At 34.6% G+C, this 19,591-nt stretch overlaps 2 protein-coding genes across 3 annotated transcripts; one reads left to right on the top strand and one right to left on the bottom strand.

Moving 5' to 3' along the window:
• Window positions 1-1,948: 1,948 nt before the first annotated feature.
• On the top strand, window positions 1,949-7,899 carry LOC123897415 (acyl-CoA-binding domain-containing protein 6-like). 2 transcript variants are annotated; one of them, XM_045948041.1, is made up of 17 exons: window positions 1,949-2,303; window positions 2,577-2,659; window positions 2,738-2,819; window positions 2,906-3,058; window positions 3,447-3,524; window positions 3,646-3,750; window positions 3,897-3,963; window positions 4,050-4,111; window positions 4,438-4,577; window positions 4,700-4,826; window positions 4,911-5,025; window positions 5,307-5,395; window positions 5,984-6,067; window positions 6,152-6,493; window positions 6,642-7,133; window positions 7,218-7,277; window positions 7,434-7,899. In XM_045948041.1, exons 2-17 carry the CDS (start codon window positions 2,622-2,624, stop codon window positions 7,512-7,514), a joined length of 2,115 nt encoding a protein of 704 aa, XP_045803997.1. In that variant the 5' UTR covers window positions 1,949-2,303; window positions 2,577-2,621; the 3' UTR covers window positions 7,515-7,899. The 2 variants fall into 2 exon arrangements, 1 of the variants encoding a protein (XP_045803997.1); XR_006805015.1 differs by having other exon boundaries at window positions 2,093-2,303; window positions 7,215-7,277; window positions 7,434-7,472.
• A 481-nt stretch (window positions 7,900-8,380) lies between these two features.
• On the bottom strand, window positions 8,381-18,882 carry LOC123894751 (anaphase-promoting complex subunit 7). The gene is made up of 18 exons (XM_045944817.1): window positions 18,696-18,882; window positions 18,510-18,578; window positions 18,374-18,424; window positions 16,131-16,265; window positions 15,963-16,025; window positions 15,536-15,651; window positions 14,957-15,041; window positions 14,699-14,758; window positions 13,717-13,762; window positions 13,272-13,345; window positions 11,244-11,294; window positions 10,945-11,145; window positions 10,813-10,857; window positions 10,609-10,702; window positions 10,304-10,449; window positions 9,987-10,216; window positions 9,186-9,246; window positions 8,381-8,974 (listed from the first exon to the last, which is right to left on the bottom strand). Exons 1-18 carry the CDS (start codon window positions 18,762-18,764, stop codon window positions 8,888-8,890), a joined length of 1,683 nt encoding a protein of 560 aa, XP_045800773.1. The 5' UTR covers window positions 18,765-18,882; the 3' UTR covers window positions 8,381-8,887.
• Between the last annotated feature and the right edge of the window lie 709 nt (window positions 18,883-19,591).

Raw genomic sequence — 19,591 nt, forward strand, 5'->3', positions numbered from 1 at the left:
TTCTTAAATCCATATATATAAATTTTTTATCCCCATAAATATTTCATTTTAAGTTCTCAATCCGATAGTTTAGTTTTACGTTACGTACAGTGGCGGAGCTAGGGATGGCCTGGTTGGACCATGGCCCACCCAAAAAATTGGAATTACTATAATAATCATAGTGCTTTAATCAAATTACAAGTATATCTTATATATATTATTTTGCACGTGATAGATTTGATGTTCTTCATGTTCATATGAAAAATGGTCCAAAACTCACTTATTTGACCCAAAAACCCCATTTTACATAAAGTATTACGTCGGGCGTGAAAGGGATCACGCCGCGCGTGAGTGCTGGGGAACAATCACGCTGGGGGTGTGAGAGGCTACGCCGCACGTGATAGATCTGATGTTCTTCATGTTCATACGAAAAATGATCCAAAACTCACTTATTTGACCCAAAAATCCCATTTTACATGTTATAAATCCCAAATAAGTTTGTTTTCATGTCTACTACACATACATAAACATAAAAGAACATATTGATTCACAGATCCACTTCAAAACATGCCATAAAGTTAGAGATTTATGTATTTTACTCAAAACTCATCAAAACACAATGTTCTTAGATCAAACATCTACAATTTATGTTTTTACTTGTTAAATTCGTTCATACATCATACCAAGAGTATATCAAACATGTTATGAACATAATAATCGACTTCCTTTAAGAAAATTCATCCAAACTAAAACGAAAATGGGGTGGAGAAAGTTCGTGTACGGAGAAATCGACATTCTCCTCTTTCTCGTATCACCCACGATTATGAAACCTACTCTCATACCTGGATTCGAAGAAAACTCGAAGATTGAATCTTGAATCTCTAAGCTTTCTTTATGCCCTAGCTCCCAAGCTCTCTTCTTTCTCTCTATCTTTCTCCCAAACACAACAAGAATGAATGTTTCTCTCTCACTATGCCCATATGGGCGCCCCACACTAGACACAAGGCCCATTGGGCCTTCAAGCTCATTAGCTTGGCCCAACTTGCGATAACTCTCACTACTCGCTTTATAACTAAAATATTCGATAAATAACTAAAGTTACTAACATATTTAAAATGCCACGTCAATAAACATTTAAACACGCAAAACGAATAAATTAAAATTGGGTCGTTACAACATGCATAAAAATAACCTCGATTCCTTGCGGAGGGAGTTTTGTCTCCCGATGGTGGGGGAGAGTCTCCCTCTCTTGAGAGCTCCTTAGCCCTCCTTGCCTCATTCTCCTTTGCTCCTTTTAGAGCTTATAGTTCTCTGAACTTCTGAATGAATAATTGTGAAGGAGGAGAATTCTAACTAAAAAAAGAAAATTAACGAAAACTGGTTTAAAAATAAAAAAAGAAGAAAAGAAAAAAAAAACACTAAGATGCCATCACGTGTTCTAACTGTAAACAAAATAATCATCATCACGTGTCCATTCTCATAAGTTGTATTGGAAATCAGCACCTTCTTAATGACATAGGGGTGGGTTTATAATTACCAATAATAATAGTGCCACAAGTAAAACTATTACTTTTTAATGTCATTGAATAAATTGCAGATTTCTAAGCCAATGAATTTAAGACAAATCAGATGGGTCAAGCTGCCCAATATTTGGTGTTGGGTAGAGAAGTTGTCACCGTTACTTACTTTCAAGTTTCAACTCAACTCAAGTACCGACGAGACACCTGGCAGGTCCCACCATATGCATATACTATGCATGCAGAAGAAGAAGCCTGTCACAAACAAAAAACAACCATCAATTTTTATTTTTTATTTTTAAAAGTTGGTGTCGGATTCTACGACCGATTAATTATTCAAGATGACTAATCTCACCGTCTACAGGACTCTCATTTAAACAAGAGTTTTTTTTTTTTACCACCGATGATTTACGATAATTTGGTAGTAAGAGAAGTATTTAACTCTAAACTAAGGTGTGGGTGGGGTTCATGTTAATTGATGGTTGTTAACCCACTTGGGGTTCTTGGAATATTTATCATGTAACTTTTGCATAAGTGATGTAGTAAGTATATATTTTTCACTTGTTGGTTTAACCCAGGTTCTAGTAGTGTCTTATACAGTGATAATTGATTCACAAACAACAAAACAACAAATCTCAAAGTTTTAACTGCTTTCTTCACTTTGATTCCCATTGATTCCCATTGTTGGTTGGGAATTGGGATTTTCAACACACCTCTCCATCTATCTATCTTTTCGGTGCCGTTCCTTATTGTTTCACAACAACTTCCTTAGTACTACCAACCAACCAAACATTGTCAACTTACTAGGTGAGATAAAATATTTCTTTGTTATCCAACATAATCTTCTTGTTTGGACTCAAAATTGAAAAGAATGAGACCAAGAAAAAACAAAAAAAAAAACAATGTTGTTTTTTTCCTCCTAATTTTATTTCCATTTTCAGTGTTGGCTTTGTATTTTTCCAAGCTTGGTAGTGTTCATTTTATGGGAAAATGAAAAGTAACAATCTTTGAGGATAATGTGACTATAAGTGCCTTTTTTCTTTTGTGTGAGTGATTTTTCATGTAATGTGTTTCATGTAGTTGAAGCTAGCTTTGATTTGAGCTTTCGAAGAATAATTTATAAAGATGTTTGGATTCTCTCGTAAGCACAAGAAGCTTGGAAGGTAAAGATTTACAATTTTTCTTATTTTTCTCTAGAAATTTCAATTTTTTTTTCACCACACAACTTGTTCTTTTGGTAGAGTGAAGAAGGTTCAGCTTTCTGATGCCACACAAGGAACTAGAAGTCCTATTAGGTACCCTAAACGAAATGGAAACTCAAATGTAAGTTCTTTAAGCTTCATTCTTTGTGTGAAATTGAGATTTGGAACAGTGAGTGTGGTTATTACTAAGTTTTTAGCTTCTTTCAGGATGATGAAGTTGAAGGTTCGAGCGGTCATTCGGAGGAAATTGATTGTCAAATTTCATCTACTGGACCTGAGATAAGTAATTGTGCATCGAGTAGTTCGGAGAATTGGATGGTGTTGTCAATTGCAGGCGATAAGCCCATTCCTAGATCCTATGTATGTAACTATGTGACTTTTTTTCATTTTATATTTGGCGTCTGTTTGGACCGGCTTATTTGAGTTTATCTGCTAACATAAACACTTCTGAGACTGTTTGAGAGAACTTATGAAAACAGCTTATGACAAGTCAATGAGTTGTTTTTTTAAGGTTATGATGATAACTTAGGAAAACAACTTATAGCTTATATTAAAATGGTTGGACTTTATTTTATCTTTTGTTACAAAAAATGCTTATATATAAGCACTCATCATGATAAGTGTTTATGCTAGAAGCACTTAATAAGTTGTTTATCCAAACAAGATCTTGGTCATAGGTCATTTTGTAGAAATGTTACGAGCTATTATGGTGAAGTACTGACTACTGAACTATTATTCATTGGAATAGCATGCAGCATGTGTTATTGAGAATAAGATGATAGTGGTTGGCGGTGAATCTGGGACTGGATTGTTAGACGATGTGCAGGTGAGGGAACATTTCTAGTTTTGAAATTGGAAAAATGTATTGTTGTATTTATACGAGCATTAATATTAACTAATATTTGGACGTTCACTCATCACATCAAGACTATTTATTTTGTTGGCAGGTTCTAAATTTTGACGCATTTTCATGGACCACGGTGTCATCCAAGCTATACTTGTCACCGAGTAGTCTACCGCTACAAATTCCAGCTTGCAAGGGTCATAGTTTGGTATTTAAATTCTGCTATAATTGTTTTTATCCAAATGGCCTTGATAATGGCATGGAGCTCCCATCATAGACATAGAATAACATATCATACTATAGTTCAGTTTATTTCTATCTCAAATCTCTTGTGCTTGATAATAATTTGATCAGGTTTCTTGGGGGAAGAAGGCACTCCTCATTGGAGGGAAAACAGACCCTGGAAGCAACAAAATATCTGGTTCAACCCCATCATTTGCATATGTAATAGCTTCGTCCCTATTCGTGCTGTGGAGTTCTTCTAATTGTCTTTTTGGGCTTTTGTAGTATGGGCGTTTGATACAGAGACAGAGTGTTGGTCGCTCATGGAAGCAAAGGGAGACATACCGGTAGGAATGTTGAAAATGCAAATTCCTCTATAGAAAGTTGATCTTGGGGATTGTTTTTGTAGATCATCGTAATCCAAATAATAAGACATGTACTATTGGAATACTCAATATATGATGAATCCGTGGAACAGCTTTTGTTCTTCATACATTGATGTTTACATGCATGAAGAGGGTGTGATTGTCGCATAGGAAGATATATGATCCTAAACAATTACAAAGAATATAGAAAAATAAAATTATTACCTGAACTACCGACATATCATAATTTAATTTCTTCCATTGAAATTTCTATAGGCAGTACTGACCAAGGAGTTTGTTCTTTGCAGATTGCTCGCAGTGGCCATACAATTGTTAGGGCTAACTCTACTTTGATATTGTTTGGGGGAGAAGATTGCAAAAGGAGGAAACTGAATGATCTGCATATGTTTGATCTCAAGTCCTTGACATGGCTTCCACTTCACTGCACGTAAGCGTTTATGAAATTTTTTTATGCTTGGAAACCAAAAGTTTTGACTTTGACGGAATTATCTACTCATAAAAACCTGATATAAATGTTTCAATGCACCTGAAAGAGTATATTACTTACAGGGGAACAGCACCTTCTCCAAGATGCAACCACGTGGCATCGCTTTATGATGGTAAAATTCTTTTTATATTTGGAGGAGCATCCAAATCTAGGACCTTGAATGACTTGTATTCACTCGACTTTGAAACGGTGTGTGAGCTCTCCATATAGTTAGTTCATGAAGAAACTTGTTGATTTCCATTATGCAAATTAGATATTCATTTATTGTTTCAGATGGGATGGTCAAGAATAAAGGTGCGTGGTTTTCATCCATCACCAAGAGCTGGTTGCTGTGGTGTTTTATGTGGCGCTAAGTGGTATATTACGGGCGGTGGAAGCAGGAAAAAACGTATGTTTTAAATTTTAATATGGATACACGAGAATTTGCTCATGTCTTTCATTTCTTTGCTTTTTCACTCAACACCAACTACAAGGGAAATAATGAAAACGATTGTATATTAATAAGCATATAAGTATTTGACGTTTTTCTCATCTGGGAAGTTAATAAAAGTAATATTTAAGTTCAAAGATAATTCAAAATTTGGAATGATGCCTTTTATGAATAGAACGATTGTCTCTGCGATTTATTCTATTTCCATACAAATTTTAACTTTCCTCTATACTTTTCAGGACATGGAGAGACTTTGATATATGATATTAAGAAAAGTGAATGGTTTTTAGAAATTACATCACTTCCTTCTTCTATCACTACCAACAAGGTGAACATATTTTACTTTTCCTATCAAGTTTACATATCATTCATCTATTGCTGCGTCTTGTGCTGTTAATTACACCGTTTATTCATCAACTGTAATGCATTAACACGTAAAAGTGATTTCCCTCGAAGTATTCCATTCAGTCTTTTGCACTTATAATTCAAATTTTGTTTCAAAGTAGTGGGAATTCATAGCACTGAAACTTAAGTTTGAAGACGTGTCAGGTGTCCGACTCATGTTGTTGTCGGACACGGACTAGACACCAACACATGTGATTATATATTCAATTACTTCTATTTTTCAAATTATTACCAATGTTGATGTGTCAGTGTCATCTTCGGTGTGTGTCATGGCGGTGCTTAATACTTCATAGATAAGTACTAAATAAAGCTCGCAATTTGGCCTCCTGGTTAAATGAGACTTCATTAGACCTGCTTAACTCAAATGTTACTGATGAGAACCTTTGCTATAATTTAATGAGACTTCATTAGACCTGCTTAACTTGAATATTACGTGTCAGTGTTGTATGCTTGATCATGCTTTCTTTATGATTTCTTTAAAGCATGCTTATGATTTCTGTTGTATCAGCAGGGTTTTAGCCTGGTAGTTGTGCAGCACAAGGAAAAAGACTTTCTTGTTGCATTTGGGGGATCCAAAAAAGAGGCATCAAATCAGGTTTAACAACTATATAAATTCACTATTTGAGTCTTTTTTTCGTTGAACTTATGAGTTCTAACTTTTCTTTCTTGGTTTTGTCAGGTGGAAGTGTTGAAAACAGAAAAAAATGAATCCACTTCCAGAAGACACCCAACTACGACTACTATCAAAGGTCCAGGATCGATATTTGAAAAACATTCATCATCCACTCAACTTAGAAATGACTCCTCCCAACGTTTCATTGACTCTGTAGTTCGACAAAGTCTAGCATCTGCAATTGAACGTGGTTCTGAAAGGAAATCTCTGTCAGAATCTCTGTTTATACAAGATTCCGGCCCTCTTTCTACCAACACCTCCCTTCACAGTCAATTTGATCACGAAGAAGAATTCAATGTAGATGATAGGATTGAAAATCATTCAGAAGATGAAAGGTCTTTCCCACAGGTAAAACAGAAGTTCTTTTTAATTCTAACCATGTGCTTTGATACAAAACACCTCATGGACACGTTGAATACTCATTTGAACAGTTTTTGACTGTTGAATAATCATAATAGCATTTCTCCAATGCCTTCTTACATATACTATACTTCAGGCAGCAGATCACAGAACAAATCAAAATAACCCTGGACATCAGATGAACACAAGAGGAGCCAAAACCAACATGGACGAACAGGTTTTGGCATCTGGAGATTCGATTCGAAATATAGGTGTTGGAAACACCATGCTAGAAACTGATCACGGATCATTCCTTGGAAACACTGCTTCAAATATATATAATTATTATGAAACTAAAGTGTCCTCTTTAATAAGAAAATTTAGCGTTCTCGAGGCACAATTGGCAGCTTCGTTGGCAAACCAAGAAGTTGCCGAGAAAAATTTAGCGTCTGCTAATAAAAGTAGGCAAGAAATGGATAAAAAATTTACAGACACAGTAAAGGAGATTGAATTACTTAGAGAGAAGCTTGCTGGTGCAGAGTTAGCTCAAGAAGAGGCCAATAACCTGTCTAACATTGTCCACTCTGACAATGTAAGGCTTGAACATGATGTGGCTTTCCTCAAGGCTGTTTTAGATGATACACAAAAGGTATATATTACATTTCATTTTATGGTATTATTCATTTATTCGAATGCGTGCGAAGTGCTACTATTGACTAGGAAAACTTAGTAGGAATTGCACTCGACAAGAGGAGTTCTAGCAGGAGAAAGAGCCCGGGCATTCCAATTACAGGTACATCCTTGGAAATTCGATTGATTACAAATCTATATCTATCTCTATTTTATTTAGTGTGTACAAAATCTTGAAAATAGTAAACAAAGATATAATGTTTGATGTTTTTACCATACTTGGATTTCTTAAACATTTCAATCTTTGTTGGCTACATAGGTTGAAGTTTTTCATCTCAAACAAAGACTACAATCAATGGAAAATCGAGCACCTACTCCCCGGAAACCTTTTCATGTGTAGTGAGGTGTCCTCAAAAATGATGAGACAAAGCTCCTATTATTACAAGGGATTTGCATTTTGAGGGTGGCATTGAAGACTTTGACAACCACCAAAGATGCAGTGTTACTACATTATTACTAGAGATGGTCTTTGGTCACAGATCAAATGTGACAAAATTGAATGTGCATGCAGAGATATGCTTTTAAAACATTTTAGATGCATTGAAAGTTGAAACGGTTAAATATTAGTTTTTAGTTTTTTTTTTTTTGAAACAAATTAGTTTATAGTTCATTGTTCTTAACTGCATCTGTAAAATTGTGTCAACAAAAAAAAAAAAACTGCAACTATCATGTAATGGCAACTGTAATTGAATTGTGAGTAATCTATATTTTGTAATGGCACTTAATATTGAGTAATATATAATTAACACATTTTGAAGAAATATTTAGATAAAATTTTTAATTTGTATTAGAGGATTTTTTTTTAAATAAAATAATTTAGTAATTGACTGCGTGAACAAGCTTTATAAACACATTTTAATTTGAAAACTTTGCTGTTATATTTTTTGTAACTCTAGATTCTTGGGAAGAGAACATTAATAGCATTGCATGTTTGATTAATTTTATATTGAGTTATATGTACTTTAGTAATACTAGTATTCAAATTATACTAGATGTTTAAGAAACTAAACAGGAAAATTGAAATAATTATTCACAAGGATTATGCAATTAGGTGCAAAGCACAATCAATGATTTTTTTTCTTCTCATGTGGCCATATGAGATACCCCTCCATCCTGTTTTATATTTTACATTTTGAATTGAGTATATTTTTTTTGGATTCAATTTTGGCATTAAGTTATATATAAAGACAGAGAGAAGCTAATATATGCTTAGAATATAAATTCGACTCGTGATGAAAATAATTAAATAAGCAATTGTTTTACAAAGCTGAAAAGAAAGAAAAATTGTGTATTTTTCACTGCAACTAAACTTGTGATCAAACATTGGTTAACATGTATAACTTACAAATATATAACCAGGAGAACAAAAATCTTACAATAGAGATAACAAAGAGCCTCCTGGTTGAGCTGATACATATTTGATCTCACCAACGGCACTTCAACTGTCTGACCAAAGTCCAACCTCAACCACTCATTCAATAAATGGGAATTGCAGCATCTAATCCATGCATTTATACATATGGTTACCAGATGCAACAGTTGGTAATAATGAAATTCTGTTTTCTGATGTGAACTCTTGCTGTAGTATGACAGTGAAAACCCTCCTTGTAGACCATCAAGGTAATTCTCGTCGCTCGCACCCTACTGCTAATGCCATCTGAAAACATAATATAATTTCCAAGTGTAATTTTCTCTTCGTTTGGATACCAATACTCATAGAAGTTCAGTCTCGTCTTGATCTCCATCACCATCTTCAACATCATTGTCTTCATCTTCTTCGGGTGCATCAGGATCTACTCCCTGAATGGATGCAATCACAAAATTGTACTTCGCTTAAACTTATCCTCTAATATAATCATTCAAAGTTTAATGTTGGCCTAGACCATGCATCTAATTTAGATGAAAACTAAAACAATCCAGCAATGCAAATAATGTGTGATTATAAGTTGAGAAAAATATAATTATCAGAATTATGAAGAAAAGAAATGAATGAATGAATAAAAGAGCAAACCTTCATTTGCTTCTCTAAACGCTCTAAACCCCGTTTTGCTGCTTCATTCTGGGGATTTAACCTGCCATTTATACCAATAAATATTAGAAACAAGAAAACATCATAAAAGCAAAGGGCATATCACATGGATATTCCTAACTACAAGGATAGGATCAATTGTTAAATGCGAAGAACTTTACTGCATAAAAGGATGGAGAGAAAAGGTTTACTTCAACATGATTGATAGAAACCATGATAGTAATTCCCAATTACCTGAGCAGTTAATTCATCAAGTGTCACGTGGCCCCAAGATATGGCAGGCGTATTCTAGAAGGGGCAAAGGAGTAAATAGTGGCTAAGGTTGTTATCAGTCATGAGGTGGCAGAGAAGAGGGGAGCACACACCTTTCCAAATTATACGGAGCAGGCAGCAGAAGGAATAATCATCTCTGATTTGTTGTTGAATTGAGAGAGAATGAATAGAGTACTCACATACTCTATAGGAGCTTAGCTCTAGGCCCATTTTGGGATTGTTACGTTCTGTTATTTGTTCTTGACTCCATTTATCATATCAATAAAGCTCTCTTCTATTTTAATTCCATTATTATACTGTTAAATTCCATATTTCATATTCGAGTACGTATCAATGATCAACCGTTGTTATTACATTAGACTTTTGTGATATTAAGTTCAGACTAAATGATGATGCCAAATACATCCAAGTGATGCTAAACTAAATTATTTTATAACTCCACCTTCATAAAGGGGAAAAAAAGGGTGCACTGTGCCCTGACAGATGTTTACAGAATATGAGATCTTTTACCTTAATGCAGCCTGATAATGTGACAAAGCCTCCGACAACATGTTAGTGGCAGCAAAAACTTGTGCTAATTTCACATGAAGAGAGTCATCAGCCCAGTCTTTAAGATATCTCTCAAGTAGAGACACGGCATCTCCATTTCGGCCCTCAATAACATGGAGCTCAGCCAAAGCCAGTGCAGCTCCAAGGTAACCAGGTTCCAGCCTTAATGCAGACTCGTAGAATTTTTTCGCCTATATGATGAATGCATTAAGTTCCACACAAAAAATATTTAAGATATTAGTCTATGGATACTTTATTTTAAAAGACCAATAAGTTACCTTTTCTCTCCCACCGGAATTACTGGCATGCACATCACCTACTAATTTTAAAGCCTTTGCCGATTGAGGCATTGCTTTCATTGCCTCTCTAGAAGCATATAATGCCTCTTTGATCTTAGATAGCGCCAAATATGTATGAACCAAACCTGAAAAAAATGAGATTCAAGTCAAAATCTGTAAATTTATGCATTTCCATATTTGGCACTTTGCGATTGCAGTAGAATGACAGTGAAACACGTGAATGTCATTGCTGGAAAAAGATGCAAGTCAATGCGGCTAAATATATTTTCCAGTATAAAATAAACCTTGGTATGTGCGTATATCAGGTCTCAATTCTTGGGCTCCCCTGAAGGCAGACACAGCTGGTTCCGCCCGTTTCATTGTCAGTAATAGATTTCCCTAAATAAACTCAACTTGTCAGGTCAAATTCACAATACTTGCATTGCCATCTACCAACATAAATATAGTTAATAGGCCATATTTGATCTAAACTAAAACAATTTTATTACCTTCATTATGTATCCTGGTATATGCCTCTCATCAATCCGAATGCTCTAATTACCAAATAATCAGTCAATTGTATGCAATTCTGTAATAGATAAAATAATCCAATCTATACGAAATCAAATAAAACTACTAACCTGCTCAGCATATGATAATGCTCTTTTCTCATCTTTCCTTTCCCATAAAACAGATAGAGCCACAAAAACCTCTGGTCTTGCAGGATCAATATTCAATAAATCATGCACTAGCTTGTTCAGCTTAGAATAATCAGACTTTAGCTTTAGGAGCATCGCATACTCATCCATATATGTTACGACATATGGATCAATTGATCGGGCCTGTAATTGACAAATTACAAGTATATAAGCTCAGTAAACACGTAAAAATAAGCAGGATGGAAAAAAACAACAAATTTATCAAGGTAATAAAGTATTACCTTCTCAAAATTCATGATGGCCTCTTCATTCTTTCCAATAATAGCTTCAACCTTCATTTATAATATACATCAGAGTTTACATGTTAAATGAACAATTCAAGGAAATTGTGTACAAAAAATCTACATATATCATTATTTTGTATTATCAAACTTACATATGTTTGTTTTGTGTAATTTTGTCATGTTCTATGATATAAAGTTTAATTCCTTCTGCGAGAGTGTTAATTTAGTGCGAGTGTGCTAATTTTTGTAAACTTTATATTAACTAATATGAAGGTATCTTAACTTTTTGAAAATTGGTGTATCCTCTACGACCCTATCCATATGACCATATTAGGTAGGTACCATTACCAATAGGTCCAACACCATACTCATCCATGCAATGTACTGTTAGATATGGGCCTTAATTAGGATAGAGATAATAGTGGGCCTTGTTTATTAATATTAGTAGGCAGTTTAATCATTAGTAGGCAATTGTAATTATTAATATGCAGTTATAATAGAAAATAACTGCCGTTAGAATAGGAATAGGTATAGGTAATACTTAATAAATAGAAGGGGTGATTGAGAAAGAGGGTATCTTGGGATTTGATTGGAAAGGGGCCAGTTTGGCATTACGGAGGTGCAGACCCTCGAAGTTCTGCGGTATCATTCTTGTAATCAAAGGGGTTTTCCCTACTTCCTTATTATATATCAGTTGGTTTCTATCACTGGTATCAGAGCACTTCTGATCCGGGACAAGAAACATAAAATAGAAATGGAGTCGTCATTGAGAACAGAAGGAACGCTTGATATTTTGCATGAAGCGTTGAAAGTACTTAGAGATTGGAGAAGAGAACTCAAAGAATTACGACTATCTATACCAATCTTTGAGGGAAGGGATGTTGCTGGGTGGATGATCAAGGTTGAGAAATATTTTGATGCAGGAAGTGTGTGCAAAGAGGTAGATCAAATACCGGCAGTTGCGCAATGGATGAGTGGTGGAGCCATCACATTGTACCAACTATGGGTTTCGGCCAATCCAATTGCAACTTGGGGAAATTTCAGAGGCAATTCTCAAGCAGTTTGGGCCAGAAACTGATTCGGTAGAGAATCATGAACCAAGATTGGTTTTGAAATCAAGAAAAGCATTAAGGAATCAGAACATCCATGGTCGGAAAACAGAGCGCAAAGAAGAGAACCCCAATAAAAAAGGAGGCCGAAAGTTCGCTAGTGAAGGGGAAGGGTCAGTGGCTGAGAAGAGAAAAGCAACTTCTTGCATGTTGGCTGTATTTCCGCCGACAAAACCACCAGACAAGGGTATTGTTGTATGTCACAGTCACACAACAATGATGAAGAGGTTCAACACGTTCACCAACTTACAGGGGAACGCCAACAAATGCCACTGCAATAATTCCAAAATGTTTCGTGATTTCTCCTCCCAACCGTGGGACCCTGGGGGGTGAAATTAGGCTGCAGGATTGTGCCAACGTTTCTGTTTTAAATGTCAGTAAAGTAGTTTTGTAATTGTTTTTTATTTTAATCGCCTTGAGGACAGGGCGATAGTTTAGGGGGGGAGTATTGTTAGATATGGGCCTTAATTAGGATAGAAATAATAGTGGGCCTTGTTTATTAATATTAGTAGGCAGTTTAATCATTAGTAGGCAATTTTAATTATTAATAAGCAGTTATTATAGAAAATAACTGCATTGGAATAGGAATAGATAATACTTAATAAATAGAAGGGGTGATTGAGAAAGAGGGTATCTTGGGATTTGATTGGAAAGGGGTCAGTTTGGCATTAGGGAGGTGCAGACCCTCGAAGTTCTGCGGCATCATTCTTGTAATCAAATGGATTTTCTCTACTTCCTTATTATATATCAGTTGGTTTCTATCATGTACTAGCTCCGCCCCTCTTTATAAACACTCTTTAACACTCACAAAAGGGTGCTTATAAAGATGGGCAGACAGAGTAGTTAAAACTAAGTATATTCTATCTGATTGAAAAGGTATATTCACACAAGTTCTAAATCATTGCAGAAGTCTAACCTTTGCAATCTCAAGTATTAAGTGTATATTATTAGGGAAACGCTGTAAAAGATCAGCAAATAGTTCCAAGCCACCTGCCAGAAATGGAAATGGAAACAGAGTAAGACTGTGTGCACAGGAGTGTGAGTGTCAGACACACATCACAGAAATAGTACAAACTAGTAAACTACAAAGTATAAACAACTAAACAAAATCTCTTTCTTCATTAAAACTTTAAAAGCATTGATCAATACAAGAGAACAAGGTAATACTGTAAAAATGAGTCACGTAAACAATGGAACAATGTAGAGTAGGGTATTTCATTTCGTATACTATAGGTGTGAGAAATTGGTCCAAGGGCTATGCATGCCCATATAACAGATAGTTTAGAAATAAAATCCTATAGCTCCAACACACACACACACACATTGAATCATACAACCCCATATACGATATAATATCTCACCTTTGTAATCATTTGAAGAGATGCAACACTGAGCTTCAACATAGCGCTGGCAAGTAAAGGGAAAAATTAATCAAAACTTGCCAAGTTTCAACGGTTCTGGTGGTATAAAACACAATCCATGAAACAGATGATGCCAAATTTAAAAGACACTTCAATCCACATTCATGAAGAAACAAATTTCGAATTTTCCAATGCCTGTCTTTTTTTTTTTTTTTTTAAGAAGCTAAATTAGCCTACCCGAATTGGCACCGGAGAGAATCGAACCTCAGACCTCAAGAGAAGCACACTCCCAGGTCCCAAGCCAATACCAATCCACCAACCCAAGTGGGTTTTCCAATGCCTGTCTTTATGGTCATTATCTTTAGCAGATAAGATCATGTGATATAGAATGCATGCCCCCTTGGAGAGGTTGATGTACATTTACAATTTTACAGGCCAATTGCAAAATTTATAGTAGATGCTATTAATTCTCAAAATAAATAAAAAATTGGATTTTATTATTTACGAATATCATTTGATTTGAAGGTATTCATTTGACCTAAGAAACACAAGGGGATAAATCAGGATTATCCAACACTCCTTCAGAAGGAAAAAAAAAACTATCCTAAATTTTTTAAGTTGTTTAACTATGATTTCTTCAAAATGTCATCTATGATTGTTTATATCTCTAATATGTCACCTCATGTAAAAGCCCTTTCAACGTGAAGGTTTGATTGAAGCAGACTGAAATTCAATTTATGTGAGAACAATGGGGGGAGCAAAGATCCAAATATCGACCACTGGGTTAGAGAGGCTTTGTTACAATGTCAAGAGTTAACTATCCTAAAAGCTTACGTTTTTATGAGGACGCTTACAGCAAGTTTCATCAGGTATTTCAACAAAGAAAAGCATTGAGGAAGTATAACAAATCAAATGCATCACCCCACGTCATATCATGGATAGAAAACAAAGAACATCACCCTTATTATTATGTACAACTTACTTGAAGCCAACGACTTGAGTCGGTATGATCAAATGGAGCCCTCCCACTTCTATTTAGAGTCTGAAATTAAATGTTTGTGCACCAATTACGTTCTTGGAAATCTTACAAATTGATCCAGAATTCAAAATGAAAGTAACGAGTTATTAAAAACTAAAAAGTTCTCAATTCATTAGTAGATCGATGGATCATGTTGGGTAGTGGCTAAGGGCTGAATCTTTCAGTTTGACAAATTTCTTTCTGCTTTTATTATCAACAAACCTGAGGAAACAATGAAATTATGTCCTTTGCAGTAGATCCTAGTTCTGATAAAGCAGTGATAGCTTCAAGTATAAAAGGGCAATGTCTGGCAAAAGAAAACACAAAATCCAATTTAAAATCCAGTAGCAAATGAATAATAGACCATAAAAAATATGCATATTCACACAAAGGAAAAAATAGCTCATAGCAAGTCATCAATTCCACAAGTACATAACAGTTTTAATACTGCCTAAAGTGATTATATGAGCTTTAAGAGAGAAATCAAGCCCTGCAGGACAGCTCAAGGGAAGATTTCTGCCCTGGTATCCAATATCAAAATGCCATGGCTTCTTTTGTACTTCAGCAGGTTTGTCAATGAATTAAAAATATGCCTAGCTAGGACAGTAAAAAAATAATTTGTCGCTGAATGGACAACAATATAAACATGTATTTGACAGGAGCTAATGCTATCAGTTCATTCATAAGGATGCTGGTGGGCATATTACGACATATAAAATGAATCCATGACAGCATTTAACGAGAATCTATCGGTGCCACATCAAAGGATCATTCTGTGTAAGAGAAATTTACTTAACAAACCTTAGGCATTCTTTGTAAATAGCAACAGCAGCTCGACTATGTCTAGAAATTCGATATAGCTTTCCTAATAACAAATTCATCGGTAAATTTCTAGCTTTGCTTGGAATTCCTTCCATCTGTGATGTGAATGTGACACAAACAACTAATGAGGAACGAACAAATTGAAAAGAAACGGACAGCATAATGCAAAATTTTATAACCTTTATTTGTCATTAAAACTGCCAGTGAGAACTGACAAAATATACATAATACAGCTATTTAAGGCCAATTATTTCCATGGATAATCCCTATATACAAAGAGAACCAGCATCCCTTCGCATCAAAGTATACCCACATGAAAATTTATAATATTTTTTAAAAACAGTTAATTGGTAACCATTCTCTTGAATTCAGTCTATAAAAGGACAGACAAAGATAACAACCATACCTCAACTAGAGCTGCTTTGTTCTCATTTAGAAAACAGTGACATGATGCAATTTTGAACTTCACCTGTTAAAGTTATTAGAGAATGAAAAGCAAACATCATGAACAACCCTTAAAAGCACATCAAAAGCAAATCCAACTATCGTGAATTAGATAAACACAACAACTCACCTCATTTTCATTGATGACTGATATATTGCAAGAATTTGGAGAAGAAGACCTATTTGACGTCAATGAAGTCCGAGCAGATGACATGTTCTGTTTCGGAATCATCTTGTAGTATTGTAAAGCTTGCTTATAGGTATGCTGTTCATAAACATAAAAAGATCATAATTAATAAGACTTCACCACTCCCCAAACATATTTATTTCCTTTTTCAATTACCCATTTCAGTAAAGCTTTAAGAAAACATAGTAAACACATAAGCATGAACTTGTTTGGATTGACTCATTTTAGCTTATCTATTGGCATAAGCACTTGTGATACTATTTGAGAGAGCTTATGGAATCAACTTACGATATGTTCAATTGTTCATAAGCTGTTTTCAACTTATTTCCATAGGATAACTTGTGAAAACAACTTATGGCCTGAGATAGTATTAGAAGCGAGAGAGAAGAGAGAAGAGAGAGAATTGTGATTCATTGAATGTTGAAAAGTTAGTTACAACTGAATGTGATTCCTGTCTTATATAGGAATCAGAAACTAACTAAGAGATATTTCTAGAAGCATGTATTTCAAAGCTAAACTGAGCTAGGCTATGTATTAATACTATATATCTCTAATATTCCCTTGCAGAAGCTGAGCTTGGCTTGAGTAATTGTTGCATGTTTTCCCTTCCTTAGACCTTATCATACTACAAAATTAGCTTATAGGTCTCAAGAGTGTGTTTTTCTTGGCTATTCCTCTACCTATAAAGGTTATAAGTGCCTAAGTCCTGAGGGTCGTGTATATATATCCAAAGATGTGTTGTTCAATGAACAAAGGTTTCCCTATCCTTCTCTTTTCTCCAACACCAAATCCATCAATCCTAATCCCACACCTACTGTTTACACTTCTCCCTCACATGTCACTCTCCATCTTCCCACCCAAACTATAAATTCACCCACCCAACACCAAGATATACCCACTCCCACTCAAGATACACCTAGTCAGTCTCCAGTTTTCTGTCCTGCACCTCTCACTACTGTTTACCATACTCCTGGCCCTCCTTCACCTCCTACCCCACCACCATCAACATCATCATCCTTTAATTCTGTCACTAGCTCTCCTCCCATACAAACATCTAATGCTTCCCAACATATATTTTCTCCCTCCCCAACAGATGAGTCTATTCATGTCTCACCCTCACCATCCCCTCAACCCTTGCCTACCAAGAAACCTCATGTCCCCCACCACATGCTCACCAGGTCCAAAACCAAAAATAATCCTACTGTCCTTGTAACTCACATTGAACCAACCAGTGTTAAACAGGCACTCCAGTCTTCTCATTGGGTTACTGCTATGAAGGAAGAGTATGATGCTCTCCTTAGAAATAATACATGGACCTTGGTTGCTCCTCCTGCTCATAAACAGCCTATAGGGTGCAAATGGGTGTTTAGAGTTAAAGAGAATCCGGATGGAACTATTCACAAGTACAAGGCCAGGCTTGTAGCTAAAGGCTTCCATCAACAAGCTGGTTCTGACTTCACTGAAACTTTCTCTCCGGTAGTGAAGCCAGTTACTGTAAGAACTGTTTTAACTATGGCTGTGTCAAATAAATGGCCTGTACAGCAAATAGATGTGAATAATGGCTTTTTGAATGGGATTCTAGAAGAGGAGGTTTATATGCAACAGCCACATGGCTTTGAGGCCTCAGATAAAACTCTGGTTTGTAAGCTTAATAAAGCTTTATATGGTCTTAAACAGGCACCAAGGGCCTGGTTTGATAGGCTGAAGGCTGCTCTCATTGGTTATGGGTTTAAGGCAAGCAAGTGTGATCCTAGTCTATTCATGATCAAAACTGGCACCTTGCATTTAATTATCTTAGTATATGTTGATGACATAATCATCACAGGCAGCTCTCTACATCATATTCAGCAACTTATTTCAAAGCTAAACTGAGCTAGGCTATGTATTAATACTATATATCTCTATATTACTATATATCTCTAATAGATAGCTTATGGAAACAACATATGATATGTTCATAAGTTGTTTTCAACTTATTCTATAAGTTATGAGCTCTCTAGGATAACTTGTGAAAACAACTTATAGCGTATATGTAAACAGCTTGACAATATTTTCATCTTTTCTTATATAAAATAACTTCATAAGATAAGTACATGTGTCATAAGCGCTTAATTAAGATGTTTATCCAAACATGCTCATAGTTTCCAACTGCAAATTCAAAAGAAAGAGATAGCACAGTATCTTACAATAGCTCTACGATACTCTCTTTCGCAGTAGAATGAATCACCAAGTAGCACCTACACAAAAACAAATGACATAAGAACTTCAATGAACTTGTCAAAAATTGAAAATTCAAACAAAAAAAAGGAATTTTGCAGAGACCAAGCTTTCAGTTTTGAGGTGAGGAGAAGATTCAGTATTTGCAGCTGGTGAAGAAACAAGAAAACAACCCTGTTGTTAAAAACACAAACTTTCATCAAACCCAATTGAATAAATCGAAAAAGAACAATTTTTGCCGTGGAATCAAATTTGAAATGCAAAAAAAAGAAGAGGGAAAATAGGTTTTACGAGCATCTGAGCGGAATTGTAGAGTCCATTTTCGAGAAGAGTTGCGATTTGATCCTTGGGAACTTCCATTGTTGAACGCGCTTAATAAAAATCGCTTTTCACTACTCAAACTGCTTTTTCTTCAACTTGATTCGATGCAAATAGTAACACTAATTAAAAGGGTTTTTGCTTTTTTTTTTTTTTTTCTTTTCTAATTTGAATTCGATATTGTCCTTTTTTTTATATTTCCTGTGACGAATTTGAATTGAAATATCTTAAAAAATAAATAAATAAATAAAAAACATGAGACCTGTGGAATTTCTTCTTTCAACAACAAAGACCTATATTTTCTAAAATCCATTTTATTATAATTATAATAAGATAAGATAAGATTCTTTTCTTTCTTTTTTGTCAACTATAAGTTAATCTATTACTAATTATTATTAATATATTAAAATTAATTACCGCCAAAGTTACTAATTTATCCTTATTGCTTTTAATCACGTTGTAAATTTTATATCCTTCATTGTAATTTCACTAAAAAAATTAATAAAACAATATATATAAAGAATATAAAATAAATTAAAAAAAAATGCTTAAAAATAGAAACAAAATAGATTATAGATTGGAACAAAACAGAACAATTTATACTCGTAAAAATAGCAACAAAACAGATTAATTTGATCAGCTCAATAATCTATTAAAAGAAAAAATAAAATAAAATAGTCAATAAAAAAAATTATAGAAAAATAAGATGAATATGCATAAAATTATGAATATTGAAATAGAAACATAAATAATATTTTTCTTTAAAAAAAAAATACTATTAACTATTAATAATAATAATAATAGTATAATAAAGTTAATTACTATCAGATTTATTAAATTATCCTAAATATTTCTAATTAAATTTCTAC

This window comes from Trifolium pratense, linkage group LG7 (genome assembly GCF_020283565.1).
Source record: "Trifolium pratense cultivar HEN17-A07 linkage group LG7, ARS_RC_1.1, whole genome shotgun sequence".
Taxonomy (NCBI): domain Eukaryota; kingdom Viridiplantae; phylum Streptophyta; class Magnoliopsida; order Fabales; family Fabaceae; genus Trifolium; species Trifolium pratense.